The 14,820-nt window shown below is 39.8% G+C and overlaps 1 protein-coding gene across 3 annotated transcripts in view; it reads left to right on the top strand.

Annotated features, from left to right (window-relative positions):
* Nucleotides 1-14,820, top strand: part of CCDC93 (coiled-coil domain containing 93) — a 116,003-nt gene that overhangs the window by 55,917 nt on the left and 45,266 nt on the right. For 2 of the 3 annotated variants that reach the window (XM_037151569.2, XM_053671817.1), the window contains 4 exons: nt 796-888; nt 1,159-1,209; nt 2,100-2,186; nt 12,990-13,106. In XM_037151569.2, the coding sequence (XP_037007464.2) occupies nt 796-888; nt 1,159-1,209; nt 2,100-2,186; nt 12,990-13,106 (348 nt within the window). The remainder of the gene's footprint in view (nt 1-795; nt 889-1,158; nt 1,210-2,099; nt 2,187-12,989; nt 13,107-14,820) is intronic. The other variant, XM_053671818.1, reaches the window with a different exon arrangement.

Genomic DNA, 14,820 nt, shown 5'->3' with positions numbered 1-14,820 from the left:
TATTTGAAAACAATCTTCCCTTTCAACCTTAGAAGACCCTAATATCCAGAGAAGGTAAGTCCAAGGTCACTCAGCTGATAGATGTCAGAGGTGGATTAAAACCAAGAACTGAAGACTCCCAGCCCATGTTTGAGGAGCTGTAGTTAATGCATATATCTTAAGTGTGGTGTGGTACATTTAGAGCCTGAGACTAGATACAGAATATGGAGCTTGGTCACCAGGTGAAGCAGTTTAGATTTTCATCCTTTAGGCCAGTGGCTTTCAAATTTTGTTGACTTCAAGTTTCATGAAGCAGTATTTAACCCTTGACTGCCTGCATAGCACTCTGATGTGTTCATTCTTTATTATTTTTATTTAATCTGTTTAGATACTCATCCTACCTAAATTATTTTTGTGTCCCACTAATAGGTGTCAACTGGCAGTTTTGAAAAGCACTCCTTTGGGCATTGATTTGTTCTTGAAAGCATTAAAGTAAGGGAAAGACCCTATCAAAATGTAAGGATAAGTCTGGCAAATGTGAATGATTTCATAGGGATTTAACCGGCAAGCAGTTGAGTAATAGAGACAGGCATTCATTGGCTGGGGTCTGAAGCTCAACCTGCTTGCTCTGATGTTGGAATGGAAACTCAGGTCTCTGGAGTTTTCCTTCCAGAGAATCAATCTTTTGCAGGGATTGGTTCAGCCCTCCAGATCTGTGTGTTTTCTTTCACAGACTCGTGCCTCTTTGCAGTATTGTCCTTTCTCTACTCAGTCTCCAACTCCGATGCTCAGCTGATTTTGCATCTTGCCTTCTAGGCTGAGGACAAGAAAACAGCACTTCCCACAGGGCTCTTGGCTGCAGAAAAAGCTGATGCTCGGGAGGATGACGAGCTTCAAGCAGCTGAAGAGGTGTGTGGCCCATGTAGGTCCCCTGAAGGTTCTGCTTAACCATTTGGGGAGAAATTTCACTTTCATTCCCAGCTTTCCAGAATGGCCAGGTGCTTCCCTCAGCCAGCTGCTATTAGTTGACCTTTCACACCCTTTTCAGTTTCCTTTTATCACCTAACAAGATTCACCATAAAAATGAAATGAAGTAAAATAATGTCCTGTTTAGACATACCGTGTTAGTCTTAAGTGGTCAGATCCACTCACTGCTACTTCTCTGCATTCCTCTTTTAGCAGCGTATTCAGTCATTGATGACCAAGATGACTGCCATGGCAAATGAAGAGGTGAGGTGGGAGTGGTTGTGGGGAGGGCATGGTGTAGAGACAGGGACTTGGAACCAACCTGCCTAGCTCTCTGGGGCCTCTTCCCAGAGGGACCACCTTCTTCAGAGCCTTGTCTTCTCAGCACCTGGTGTTTCCTGCTTCCTAGGGCTCTTTCTTTTGAGAAGTTTTTTTATAGTGTTGCCATCCATGGTAACCCCTAGGAGGAAAACTTGAGGGACCCTTGTGAAGGCAGGATGTTCCTGCTGGGATAGTACCATATGGGCCTCAGCGGGAGAGTGATGGTTCAGTTCTCCTTCTTCACGACCATGAGTTACATCCCATGCCTAAGGAACCACTGTCTTCTGTTTCTTTCCTACCATCTAGGTAGAAAACAATACCAAGTTTAGAGTTGGTCTCAGAAGTCAAGGGCTTTCCAGGAGGTTTAATGAAAGACTTTGAAAGGATCATTTCTTTGGAAAGGATCATTTCAAGGAAAGACCTGTGGTAGAGATATTTTAGGAGTTCTGAGATTCTTCTTCCACTTGTGCTTCCTTTTTCCTTTGGTCCTAAGGCTGTAAACTTCCCTATAGGATCTGTGTAGTGACCTTTAGGAAGAGAGACTTTGGGATGGAGTATATAGGATGAAGAATGATTTTCCATTGTTATCCGAAATCCCAAGAGAATCTGGCAGTAAGCTGAGTGCCTCAGGAAGTGGAGAAGGTGGCTTCACATTTGTTCTGAAGCTTATTTTCTCCCTTCCTTGTTGATGAATACATAAACAAAAGCCAAACTGTTTTCTCCCTTGGGAATATCTATTTTGCTGTAGTGCTAAGTTTTTCAGAGTGTTCGGTTTTCCAATTCTGTGAAGGACAAGACATGGCCTTGAGAACACACCCTCCCTCTGATTGCAGAGCCATCTCACCGCAAGTTCTGTGGGTCAGATCGTGGGACTCTGCTCCGCTGAGATCAAGCAGATTGTGTCTGAGTATGCAGAAAAGGTACGTGGGGGCTCAGCTGGTGTCTGCCTCAGGTAATGCCCCAAAGATTTGTGCTTTTTCTGTATACCCTTCCCTAGCAGAGGCAGATTGTAATTCATCAGGTACGCTTGTCAAAAAACATATGTCTCACAAAACCATCAGCATTTGCCCATTAACTAAATTAATTTTCTTTTCAGTGCCTATTTTTCTACAAACATAAAGAGAAAACCTGTCTCCCAGAACAATTATCGCATCTGGTAAATCAGTGCCTGAGATACAGCACAGGCATTTTTCCTTCTCTACCAAGCTTCTTATGACTTGGGCTCAATTTGGTAATTGGACTGAGGAGTGAAGCTTTGCCACTTGGGAGATAAATCCCATAACTCAGCCAAGCCCAAGGCAAAATTTTTTGTTCCACTTTATTTAAAGGGTATAGAATGAACACAAGCCTGAAAGTGATATTTCAGTGTTATATTTTTTTCATGCTGAGAATAGGCAGCAGGACCTTGAATATCTCATGGAAACAGTGATTAATCATTTTGTACAGAACTGATTCTGGTGTGGCCGAGATGTAGTATCAGTAAAATCAAATTTACAAGGCATTGTTTCACATCCTTTCTTCCCCACCATACTCATTCTGCCCCCCTTAAAACGTTCATGTCTTTTGAAACATCCAGCTTTGCTTTCCCTGTCTCAGAAGCCTTGTCAAAAAATTAGCTCTGCTTTGACCCCTGTGCAACAGCCTCCTGAAGTAATTATGCAGGTGATGTAATTGGGAGGGGATGTCACAGCAGGTGGTCATCTTCCAATTAAACTCAAAAGACGTGAAGATGTAGTTATGTACTTTTAGAATAATCTAAATCCTTTTCTGGGCAAACCTCAGAAGGCACTTTGACCACTGTCACCTTCCCTTTGTTGTAAATTGAAATAGAGGACATTGAAATCTATGAAAGTTGGATTAGAAAACCCATGTTAAGAAACATTGGCTTGAGGCATGGGGGCAACAGAACCTCTCCCCCAGACAGTCGAAACCAGCTTACTCACTGTCTCGCTTAGAAGGCCAGAAAAAAGTAAAATTACAAATAGTTTTGGACAGCTCTTTTTCCAAAGACATATAATTTAATTTCTTAGAGAGAATTAGAGGTCAAGAGTTCATTGCTTGCTTATCTGTGTTGTTCACATTGAGTAGATCATATAGCATTAAAGATGATGATTTTTAAAATTGCCTTTAATCTAATCCCATATCACAGTTATTTCACATTTGCATTTTATCTTCTAGTGTTTGTTTCTGATACCATAGTTGTACCTAGTTGCAGTCATTGTATATTTCTAAAAGAGATAGAACAGCAGGGTTAAAAACACAGCATTTGGAATCATATTGCGGCTCATATCTGTCTCCTCTATTCCCAGCTATGTGATGAAAGCCAATTTATTTGACCTCTCCTTGCCCTTAGTATCTTTTGTAAAATGGAAATAATATTACTTTCCTGGCAGGGTGTTGTGAAGATTAAATGAACTGACCAAAATGCCTAAAATAGTGCCCGGCACATTATAGCTGTTCAGCTAATGGGTAACCTTTATTTGCATTTTTATAGTCTGCATTTTTGTGGTCTCATCAGACCCTAAACATTTTCTGTTTTAGCCTTCATGATTATGTGAATACTAGGTAAGCCATGTGTTGATTCAACACAATCCATTAAACATTTTCCTATTGTTAGACTTTTGTTTCTGTTTGCCATTGTAGATAACACTGTTGTAAAGCCTGAGCGGGTATTTTCTGCTAAAACGTTTCCTGGGAGTTGATGACTGGGTAATGACTCCTCTGTATTGCCTTATAAATAAGTTGTAATAGTATAAAATACTATCAGTAATGAAGGGCCAAAGACCACTAAGGACACACCTTTAGTTGAACAAGTTGAGTTTATTGCTGGTTCTACAGGGAGACCGACCACACTGCAATGGGGAACTATGCAGCATCTCAATAAGGAGGTAGTAGAAAAGACTTGTTATAGGATTTAGCCTTGTTTTAGGTCATTGGGTGAAAGTTCAAAAGCATAATGCTTTGCTCTGTATTGGATGCTTTAAGGAAGGGCAATTGAATGAATGGACATCTAAGTAAATCTCATGTATATATACATTGGGGAGTGAATCCTGGTTAAAGCTGTGTACTTATTATTAGCCAGTATAGGGGGATGTTTGGTCATTTGAGGGATTTGATCAATGTTCAGGTTTTTGTTCATGTTCATACATGATTACAGAATGGTCATAATTTTTGCTTCTGTCTTCATGACCTTGTCTGGTGTTGATGTTTTTTGGAATTGTTTGTGGTTAACACCAAGGCCTAGTATAAGTACAGAACAGCTCAATCAACATCAAGGCCTTGCTGAGGTCAGCTCTCTTTCTTTTATGGGTTTATTGTTGTTGTTGTTGTTAAATTAGTTATCTATTGCTGCATTGCAGTATTATCACAAATGTGGCTTAAAACACCACATGTTTATTATCATATAGTTTGTGTGGGTTAGCACTTGGGTACAGCGTAGCAGAGTTCTTTGTTTTAGACTCTTAACAGGTTGCAATAGAGATGCTGCCTAGGGCTGCCATCTCATCTGAGGCTCAGTGAGTGAGGGAAGAATTCACTTCTGAGCTCTTATGGTTGTTGGCAGCATTTAGTTCTTGCTGGCTGTCAGCTAGAGGCTACCTTTATTTCCTTGCCATGTGGGCCTCCCCAACATTGTCTTGTTTCATCAAGGCAAGCAAGAGAGCACTTTCTCACAAGACACATTACAGTTTTATCTAATATATTTATATACATGCAATCACATACATCTCATATTCTTTGCTGTATTCTAGAAGCAAGTCACAGGGTCCACCCACTCAGTGGGAGGTATTACACAAAGGCCTGAACTCTAGGAGGCAGAGATTATGGGGTCATTTTAGGATTATCTGCCACAGTGTGTTTTTTTCTGTCTTTAATTTTACTGCCTTTAAATTGAACTTAAACAGGCACTGCCAGTTTATCTAAAACCCATGTCCCTGCCTTCAGGGTCTCAGCAGTGAAACTGTTGGACGTAGAGATGGGATTGAGGAATGCCCGGAGGGAAGTCATCAGTGGTACTTTGAAAGAAACCCAAATTAGGCTGAGATCAGGACAGATTTTTGCTTAGTGAAGAAAAGGGACAAATAGTTTGGGGAGGATGAAAATGTGAAAATTATTTTGTAACCAAGGAATGAATCAAACAGCCTGCCTGGTACAGGCATTTAGAAAGTTGACAGACAGTGGGATATAAAAATAAGATATATATATATATATATATATATATATATATATATATATTTTTTAATATATGCATATGTATATGCAGGCTTCTCTTTTCATTTGTTAGTTCAAAAGTCCTTTTAACAATGTAACATGATAAATAATCCACACATTTCAAAGCAAGTCTCTGAAATATGTAACTCAATATAGTTCCTATAAAGCATAAGGGAAAAGGAACATGAAGAAGCTTCATTCATATAATTCATGGGTGTCAGTAGGCTCTTGGCCAAGGAGCACCATCTCCCTTTGTTTCTAAAGGGTAATACCCTTCTTAAAATGTGCTAGATGAGACTCAGAACCATCCTAAATTGAGTTAAATGGAAGTCTTACAAATACAGAATTAAAGAAACCACACCCATCCAGGCTGGTCCTCCATCCACAAGTGGTGGATAAAAATTTGGGGAGGGATATCTGAGGAGTGAGGAGTCCCAGCCCCACATTAGGCTTCCCAGCCCAGGGTTCCAGTGCCAGGAATATAAGTCCCCATAACTTCTGGCTGCAAAAACCAGCAGGGATTGAGTTAGTGGAAGAAACTTCTGGAGTCCCAAGCAGTTCCCCTTAAAGAACACACACACAGACTTACTCAGTCTCACTCCCTCTGAGCTCCAGCACCATGGTAGCAACTTGAAAGGCACCAGTAGCATACAGGGAGGAACTGAAGTGTCTGGTGTCTGGCATCAAGGCAGGAGCTAGGGGACAGCTTTCTCACAGACAAAAAGGCAGGCAGAAACCACTGTCTCTTCTCTGAGCCCTCCCCGAACAGAGCCACAGAGCCAGTGGGTAGGTGCCATGTCTGAGACTCTCAGCCTGGCTAAAACACTGTTTGTCCAGCCCTGGAGATCCCCTGAGACTCTGCCCCATCTAAGCTGTTAACTCTCACTTAAAAGAATAATTTAAGAGGGCTTTGGGCTGAATAAAGATAACTATACCCCAGGAACCTTGCCTGAATCAGAAGGTGATGGGAAGTTTAGCAACCAGCAGGCTCTGGATCCTTTATTAAGGAATCAGGCCTAAGGGTGATTTCTAATAAGTTTAGATGTGAATATTTCTAATTCCATCATCTGGTTACACCCCCAAAAATCGTTTTTACCATTTTTCTATGGAGTAGAAAGTCTTCCTCACTGGCATATGGAGTAGAGGAAGAATGTGGGGCAAAGGAGGAGTTGACTTCTTGGGAACCTCTTGCTGTGGCCACAGACGGAAAAACCCAGGTTGGGATCAGGAGGGTGAGAGCAGAAGTGGATTTTTTTTTTAAAGATTTTGTTTATTTTTAGAGGGGAAGGGAGGGAGAAAGAGAGGGAGAGAAACATCAGTGTGTGGTTGCCTCTTGCGCACCCCTTACTGGAGACCTGGCCTGCAACCCAGGCACATTGTTCCCTGACTGGGAATCGAACTGGCGACCCTTTGGTTCAGAGGCCTGCACTCAGTACACTGAGCCACACCAACTAGGGCAGGGGGTGGATTTTTATAACCCTTCCTTCTAGACTTGTTTCTTCACATAAGGTCACAGGTGTTAGACAAATCATATCTGAAATCTGTATACTTCTGGAGGGCCAGGATTTCATCTTTTGTCTCTGTTGCCGAACATTACTGAGTAGAGGCTAACGAATGACTGGAAGACTGTGGAGTCTCACCAGATAGCCATGACAGGTGACTTTCCTTCTTAAGATGGGTCCCTCTGTGATGTTGTGTGGATCAGCTCATTGTTGTCTCCTTCACAGGAGTGCTAACAAAGCACCATTTCATTTGTCTCTGCCTGTCTCCCAGGACTACAATATTTGGTGTCAGTGAGGGCTGGGATCACTGTGTATTGCCAATGCCTAACATGGGATTTTCATAAACATCTGTTAAAGGAAGGAAGGAAGTTAGGGAGAAGAAGGAACAAGAAGAGCTTTTTGAAAACTCTCGGTGGCACAATTTAGTCTTGGGGAGAAGGTGGAGGATACAGCCTCTTTATTTATGAGTGAATCAGGTTTTCCCAACTAGAATGTAATCGTCCAGTGGTAACACCTGTGTCTTTTTCCACATCTGTAATGTCTTCCACTCTGCCCCACACATAATAGAGTCTGATCAAAGGTTAGTTGAAACCAACCAAGGAAAGTAGGAAGAGATTTACAGCTGTAATCAGAATTTAGAGAAAGGATCCCAGTATATCTAGAGAGAATCATGCTAAATATGTTTGTATTTCCAAACTGCTTCAAGATTTCCTAATGAGATACACAGTAACTTACTACCAGCAGGGAGAATGGTATTGCTAATGAATTGTCAGCATGGTAGAATTGTCTCAAGTCTCACAGGACAGCCTATACCTTCCAGGGTCCTTATCAGTTTGAAGAAAGACATAAAAAATATTTTTGTCAAATTTGAACATCATTTAATTTAAAGTGAGAAAAGAAGAGGTGTCTAGTACACTGGAGAATGGAATCAATATTCAAAAATATGTTAGATTGAAATTATGACCCCAAACCAATCAATTTATTTTTTAAAGAAGGTAAATATGAACTATTTTATTTAGTTTCAGAAAAATCAGTTGTACCAATTCAGGATTTGATGAGGATGTCATCTACCCTGACAGTAGCTCATGGGGATAAAAGTGAGAGGTTTGGATTTTTTTACATACATCATAAATGTTAAGTGCATTTTTACCTTGGGACCTAGAGCTGTGCCTTAGATTAAGCAATGTTACATGAATGTGTGTCTTTGAAATTAGTGGGAGTCAAGAATATTGAAAAGTGTTTATGTATTCAGCTTCATTAATAGAAATACAGTGTGGATCAGGGCAAGTAGATGGATGGTTCCATCCTGTCTGCTGTTCTCAGACTACACCTGGAGTAATTGAAAATTTCAGAGGAGAACAACCAAGATGGAGAAGGTTACTGACAGCTTGTTATAAAAAGGAGAGAGGAAAGATCTGTGATGCTTCTAGATAAGACAAAGTAAACTGAAAGAGTGATTACACTTAATCTCTGTTGCTTCAGGAAGGAATGCGCAGGTACTTGGTTGAATCTTGGCAGACCTGATTTTGCTGTCTATTTCTGCTGGCTTTCGCCCATCATACTTGGACTTTGTGTGTGCTTTTGATTTTTGACTGTAAGTTCATATTTCTTAGAAATTTATCTGTAGAATTTCTTTGAGTCCTAGAGTTGAAGTTTTGTTCTTCCAGACAAGATTTACTTTTGCTTCTGGCAAGCACCCAGGGACACCCCAGCCCAGGTCTATTGTACCATCTAAGCAGTGTGTAAATTTGGATCACAGAGCGACATGTGCCATCAAGGAACATGTATAAAGGACACATGGACAAAGCTAAAGAGGGGCGGGTTCGAGGGTGGGAAGCAGGATGGGTGGGGTGGGGTAGCGTGGTAGGGGAGAAATGGAGACAACTGAACTTGAACAGCAATTTAAAAAACAAAAACAAAAAATCACCTGTGGGCCAATCTGTTGTTACAAAATCTCATTGCACACTTTTCCTCATGCCTGTGTCAAGGTTTATGCGCACAGCAGGTGCTGAATTGAAAAATTAAAGGTCGAGATCACCTGATTTTGGCAAATATGCTCAAGAAAAACACCAACTTCAGTGAATTCACATACCTTCCTGGATTTCCACTTTCACTAGTTTTTTGTCCTTCCAAGGTTTCTTACATTCTTGCTAGCTTATAGATTCTTAAAAGATTAAATAAATAAATGTTTTCTATTTTCTATTTGTTTGTAATAGGAAGGTTCATCAAGGTGCCAGTAACTTAAGTTCATCTGTTCAGAAGAGAACTTCTGGCCCCCTTGTGAGATAGGGATCTTTACTATTGACGATTAGTGACCGTATTGGGGGAGAGGGGTAATATAGGGAAGATTCCTGTATTAAAAAGATTTTATGTAGATGACCTTTTGGGTCTCTTTCATTATGAAAATATATAGTTTTAGCTAAAGTAATCATTTCTTTGTTTCTTTGAGGAATTTACTATTTTGAAATGAGCTATTATTAAATAACATTTAAATCTGATTTCCCTCAGAATGGGAGTTGTGAAATGTCAGTTATTAGAGAACATTGAATCTGAACTAGAAGTCATCTAATCCATGTTGTAGTTTGAAAGCACATTCTTAATCTGAAATTGTTGAACAAAATTAGATTGGTATTATAACCTTCACTCCAATGTAAACACAAGTGGAACGTTTGTACATGGTTGGTAATTTTTTTGAGAGATGTTACACTTTTCAAGTTGAAATCAATTAATACGCCCCAGGATTTACATTTTTTTATGTCAAGAATTTACTGAAAAGCCCTGTTTCCTATTCTCCAGCTGAACAGTTTTGTCTCATTCTTCAACATCCAAGTTTGTCATCTTCAGTGTTTTTCCCACTATGACTCTCAATGAAAAGAATGTCAGATGGGACGTACCTTAATGACCTGTTTCTGCCTTCATCAGTCTTGTGCTTCAGGCTTTTTAGAGGGTATTCGAAAGAAATGAAACACTTAGATTGCTTAATTAAAAGTAAGTTTGAAAAATAAAGCAATCAGCTTTCCATTGATTAGGTTAAGAAGTCTTTGCTGTTCAGCTCTAGAATAAATTATTTTTAACTTCCCATTAAAGAAAGCAGTTTGCATAGTACCATCTCTAGACTCAAAAGCAAGTGAAGGAACTCACAAATTCATATGTACTGTGGTCCTGCTCATATGCACATTATTCATTTTAATTTGGCTAGAGAAATGTCAAATATGGAAATGGCACTCACTGTCCCAATATTGGTGTATGTTAATGCTTTGCAAATACAAATTTAAGGGACTCCTCAGAGCAATGAGAATTGCTACCTAGCAGTAAGAAAAAGGATTTGAAAGCCCGTGTTTGCTGAGAATACATACTATTACCGCAGACATATAATAGTATATTTGTACAGAGACTTCCAGCGTCTTTCTGTGCTCTGTTGATATTTTCTCTCTGTTTTTATGGTTCTCAGAATCACCTGTCTGGTAAAAGAGTGGGATCAGAAAGGATTTCCCCCTCCGGGTGTTATATAAATGGTGGTTGGGCCCACTCCATTGATTGGAGTTCAGTGCTATGAGGCTGTCTCAATCAATGATTGGGGCCAATAAAGAATTTCTGAGTGAGTCAGGCTCCTTAAAATAAAGTAGTGGTTCTCAAAATTTTTAGTTTTAGGACCCTTTAGAACTCTTTAAATTACTGAGATCCCAATAGCTTATATATTAATTAATTTACAAATCACCATAATAAATATATAACATATTCAAAGCAGTGATGTTATCACATATCATGTAAAACCTAGAAATTTTTCACTATAAAATTATGAGAATGAAAAAATATCTTAGTATTATTATGAAAAGGATTTTGACCTTGAAGTTCCCCTGGAAGGGTCCTGTGAGATGTGTGGCTAAAATTTTAAATCTAGATAGATGGATAGATAGATAGATAGATAGATAGATAGATAGATAGATAGATAGATAGATAGATACAAGAGAGAGAAAGACAGCCAGCTATAGGGAGAAAGAGAGATAGACTATCCTGGAAATCTTTACATATATCAAGATAGCCACTAGTTTCCCTTGATGAAGAGTTTTTAGAAGTGAAGTCAAAGGTCATAGTTTTAAAATAAAGCTGCGTGTGTACCACATATGCTGATAAGAGGGAATGACGTTTAGTGGGAAATGCAGTATTCATTCTCTTGGAATTTTGGTCATAAAATCAGTTAATCAGCCAGAAATCCTACTAAGAGTTGGAGACATCATCCAACCCGTGCCCAGGGTTCCGGATAGCAGCGAGTGAGTGTGTGCTCACCCCTGCAGACTGGAGGAGGTCTGGGACACAAGTGAGACACTGACCCCCTCTGACCTGCCTACCCACAGCTTGGTCTGGTTCAAATCCCGACACGTAGCTGGAGGAGATCAGGGATCAGGGTACTGAAGATAATCTGAACACCAAACATGGGGATATACCATGTAGGGTAGTTCTTGTGGATGGGGAATTAATTCTAATTTAAATGTCACTAAATTGTGAGGTAGAAGGCTTATGTCATTCTGCTAGTAAGGTAAAATTCTTTGAGGATATTCCAATGACACTTTAGAAATCAGGGTCAAGTTGGATGTTAAAACCAAAATCTAAATTATTTATAAGAAAAACACTACTAAATTTATAGCAGACAAAAGTGGCCAAGTTAATAACACAGTTAAGGGTGATGCAGTCAAAGTAGAGCAGACATATTAGTTAACCGTAATTCTGTTTCTGACAGGTGATTTGGAAATTGAGAGGGGTTGCTCTTTCCTCTTCCTCCCCTTTTTTTGTACTCAAATAATTTTCAAAATGAACTCTCCCAGACTACAGGTCATGGATGTCTTGATATGTCCAATTATATCTTTAAAAGGTAAATTTCACTTCCCAGAAATGTGGATAAGCTGATATATGTTAGTTGACATTTTCCAAAATCCTAGGTTTCAAGACTAGATATGTTGCAAAGCCAAATGCTTTGTTTTTCTATTTCCTTTATGGCCTACCAGCCCACAAGATAGAAAATGATATTCCTTACTGTTTTATGCAACCACACCCTGCTGGTTGTTTCCTACCTCCAGAGTTGTTAAGGAGCTAAAAGTCATCACCTATTAACAATGCTGCTGAGTTATTCAGGGAAATCCTTACCCAAAATAAAATGTGGTTATAATGGGTATTAAGTTATTCATGTTCAGTAAAGCTGTCTACGATCTTCCAAATGAGTGTTCTAAGTATACCTATAGCAACAGGGTCAGCTTTTTTGTTTCTTTTTCCTGAGATTCTCCTTGGTGTCCTGCAGCATGTGTTTGAATTCAGCATCTACAGCAGGCTTCTTCCTTCTTTGTGTGATTTCTCAGGAATGTTGCTACATTCACCTCATCACCTGGTCCAGACATCTCTCCCTTACTTCCATTCCTGACAGTCTCTATATCCTATCCAATCCTTCTTCTCCATCCCCTCCTAATGTATATAATTTCAGGAATTTCCTACTGGCCTCTGTCAGCAACTTTTATGCTTCTCAAATCTATGTTCTGTGAATACCAGACAAAGAGAAATAAGAAATGGTTAAAAGAGTGGGGAGAAATGGGTGGGGAGAAATAAGTTGGGAGACTAATGTTTTTCATTGTAAGTGCTTCTGAATGTTTAAACTTTTTAACCATTAATGAAATTGAATCAATTCATCATCCTTGGTAACTCCACAGTGATAACATGAAGATGTGTGTTCGATCATGTTACTCCTCTGTTTAGGACCTTTGATGATGCTCTTTGCCTGATGATAACAATATAATCACAGTTATGTCGATATTATATTCCTGTGCTCTGCACATGCCATTCCCCGTGCCAGGAATGCAGTTACATAGACAGGGAGTGATCATTGTGCTGAGTCTCTTCTCTGGACCTACATTGTACACAGGAGCCAGTGGTGCTCTGCCCAGACTGAGCAGGAATGGATCTCTTTTACATGAACCAAGGTGGACTGATTAAGTCCTTTGGGATTGCCTTCCCTGTTTTCCACAGCAGTCTGAGCTGTCAGCTGAAGAAAGTCCAGAAAAATTAGGAACCTCCCAACTTCACCGTCGGAAAGTCATTTCCTTGAACAAGCAGATTCTGCAGAAGACCAAACATCTGGAAGAGGTTGGTGTTTTCTTTTCATAATTTTATTCAAGTAAAACGGAGCCATTGTTCAAGAAGTGAAAAATTGGGGGAGGAGTTAAGGTCTTTGTGGTAAAATGGTTAAAGGAGGTTCTAGAACAGGGGTCAGCAAACTATGGCCCTTGTGCCAACCCAGCCTCTACCTGTTTTTGTAAGCGAAGCTTTTTTGGAATGAATATATATGCATGTGTACATATTTTCTATGTCTATTGTCAAGTTCCTGTGGCAGAGTTGAGTAGGTACAGCAGAGACCACATGGCCTACAAAGCCTAAAATATTTATTATCTGGTTCTTAACAGGAAAAGTTTGCCAACCTCTGTTCTAGAAGATCACAGGGCAAGAGTATCATTTATTAATTCACAAATATTTACTCAGCACTTCTGCATGGTAGGAAATAAAGTAGACTATGAGGATGAATGAAGAAAAAGGTATCCCCATTTTCAAGGATCTTAAGAGAGCAATGGGAGACATACACTAAGCAAAGCACATGCATCATTTAGTTAGAGCTGCGACGTGGTAAGTGCTTGAAAGAAGTTTAGAGAGCTGATAGGGAGACTTGACCTAATCTTGGTCACAAAGGACTGCAGCTGGAAAGATGAGTGGGCGCTGGCTGGGGAGGAAGTCTGCATGGGAAGTGTGTGGGGCTTGGGAGAAGATTTAGGCAACAACATGAACTAAGACCTGGGAGAGGAAGGGTCTTAGCCAGTTTCTGTTTTATGGCTGGAGAGTCATGCATGAGGCAGCTGGTCCACAGAGCCCTCTGAGGTCATGTTAAGGACAGTAGAAGCCATTTTAGGGTTTAAGAAGAAAAGTAGCATGATCAGCCTTGCTTGTTTCAAAGAACATTCTGTTTGCTTTGGGAGCATGAATTAAGGATTTGGATCCCAGTAGAACTATTAGGAGGTTGATCCAGTAGTCCAGACATGAGCTCTTGGTGGCTTTGACTAGTGATGCTAGGGGAAATGGAGGAAACAGAATCATTTTTAAGAGCGCTTTAGGGAATGGCATCTGTAATGTTTGATGATGGACAGTACTGTTTTAGAAAGACCTTTATATATTCACCTTGAAAAGTAGACATAAGAGGAAGCTGGGGGGGGCGTTGACTCAGGAACAGTCATTAGAAGATAAAGCATTGTTACATGCATTGGTAATAAGATTTAATTAATTAGAAAAATACATGTAGCAGGAGAAAATGGGAATGAATATTGCTTTCTGAAGTTCACCAGTAATTTCAACAATTGACTTTTGAAAAATGGGTGCTAGTTGGCATTTTGAATTTGTACATTTTTTATCTTTTCAGATCCCACACCTTCAAAGATAGTACTATATCAAATGGTCCTACCCAGTTATTTATTTTATTGAATTTGTTCTGTTATAATTTGTTCTACCACAGGTGAACAAACAATAGGTTGGTTTTACCAAACACCCTGAATCATAAGCAAACAAGGATACCAGGGTGAACTGTGATTGGTTTTCATTTGATGATTTGTTTAGGCATCTTAATTCTTAGCACAAAGATTATTCTTTACTCCTGATCCTTGCCAGAGAAAATAACCTGAAAGTGATTGGTTCAAAAAGATGGCAGTGAATCAAGGATGAGGCTCTATCCGTCAGAATGTCCTCTGAGGGAGGATAGTTGTGAGGATATTGCAGACCCTATGAACCAGAGTATCTCAGCATGAGTAGATGTTTTCTT

Source organism: Artibeus jamaicensis, unplaced genomic scaffold (assembly GCF_021234435.1).
Source record: "Artibeus jamaicensis isolate MK-2021 breed Jamaican fruit bat unplaced genomic scaffold, CSHL_Jam_final contig_710, whole genome shotgun sequence".
Taxonomy (NCBI): Eukaryota; Metazoa; Chordata; class Mammalia; order Chiroptera; family Phyllostomidae; genus Artibeus; species Artibeus jamaicensis.
Note: the sequence above shows the minus strand (reverse complement) of the source record. Positions and strands in the feature narration are given on the sequence as shown.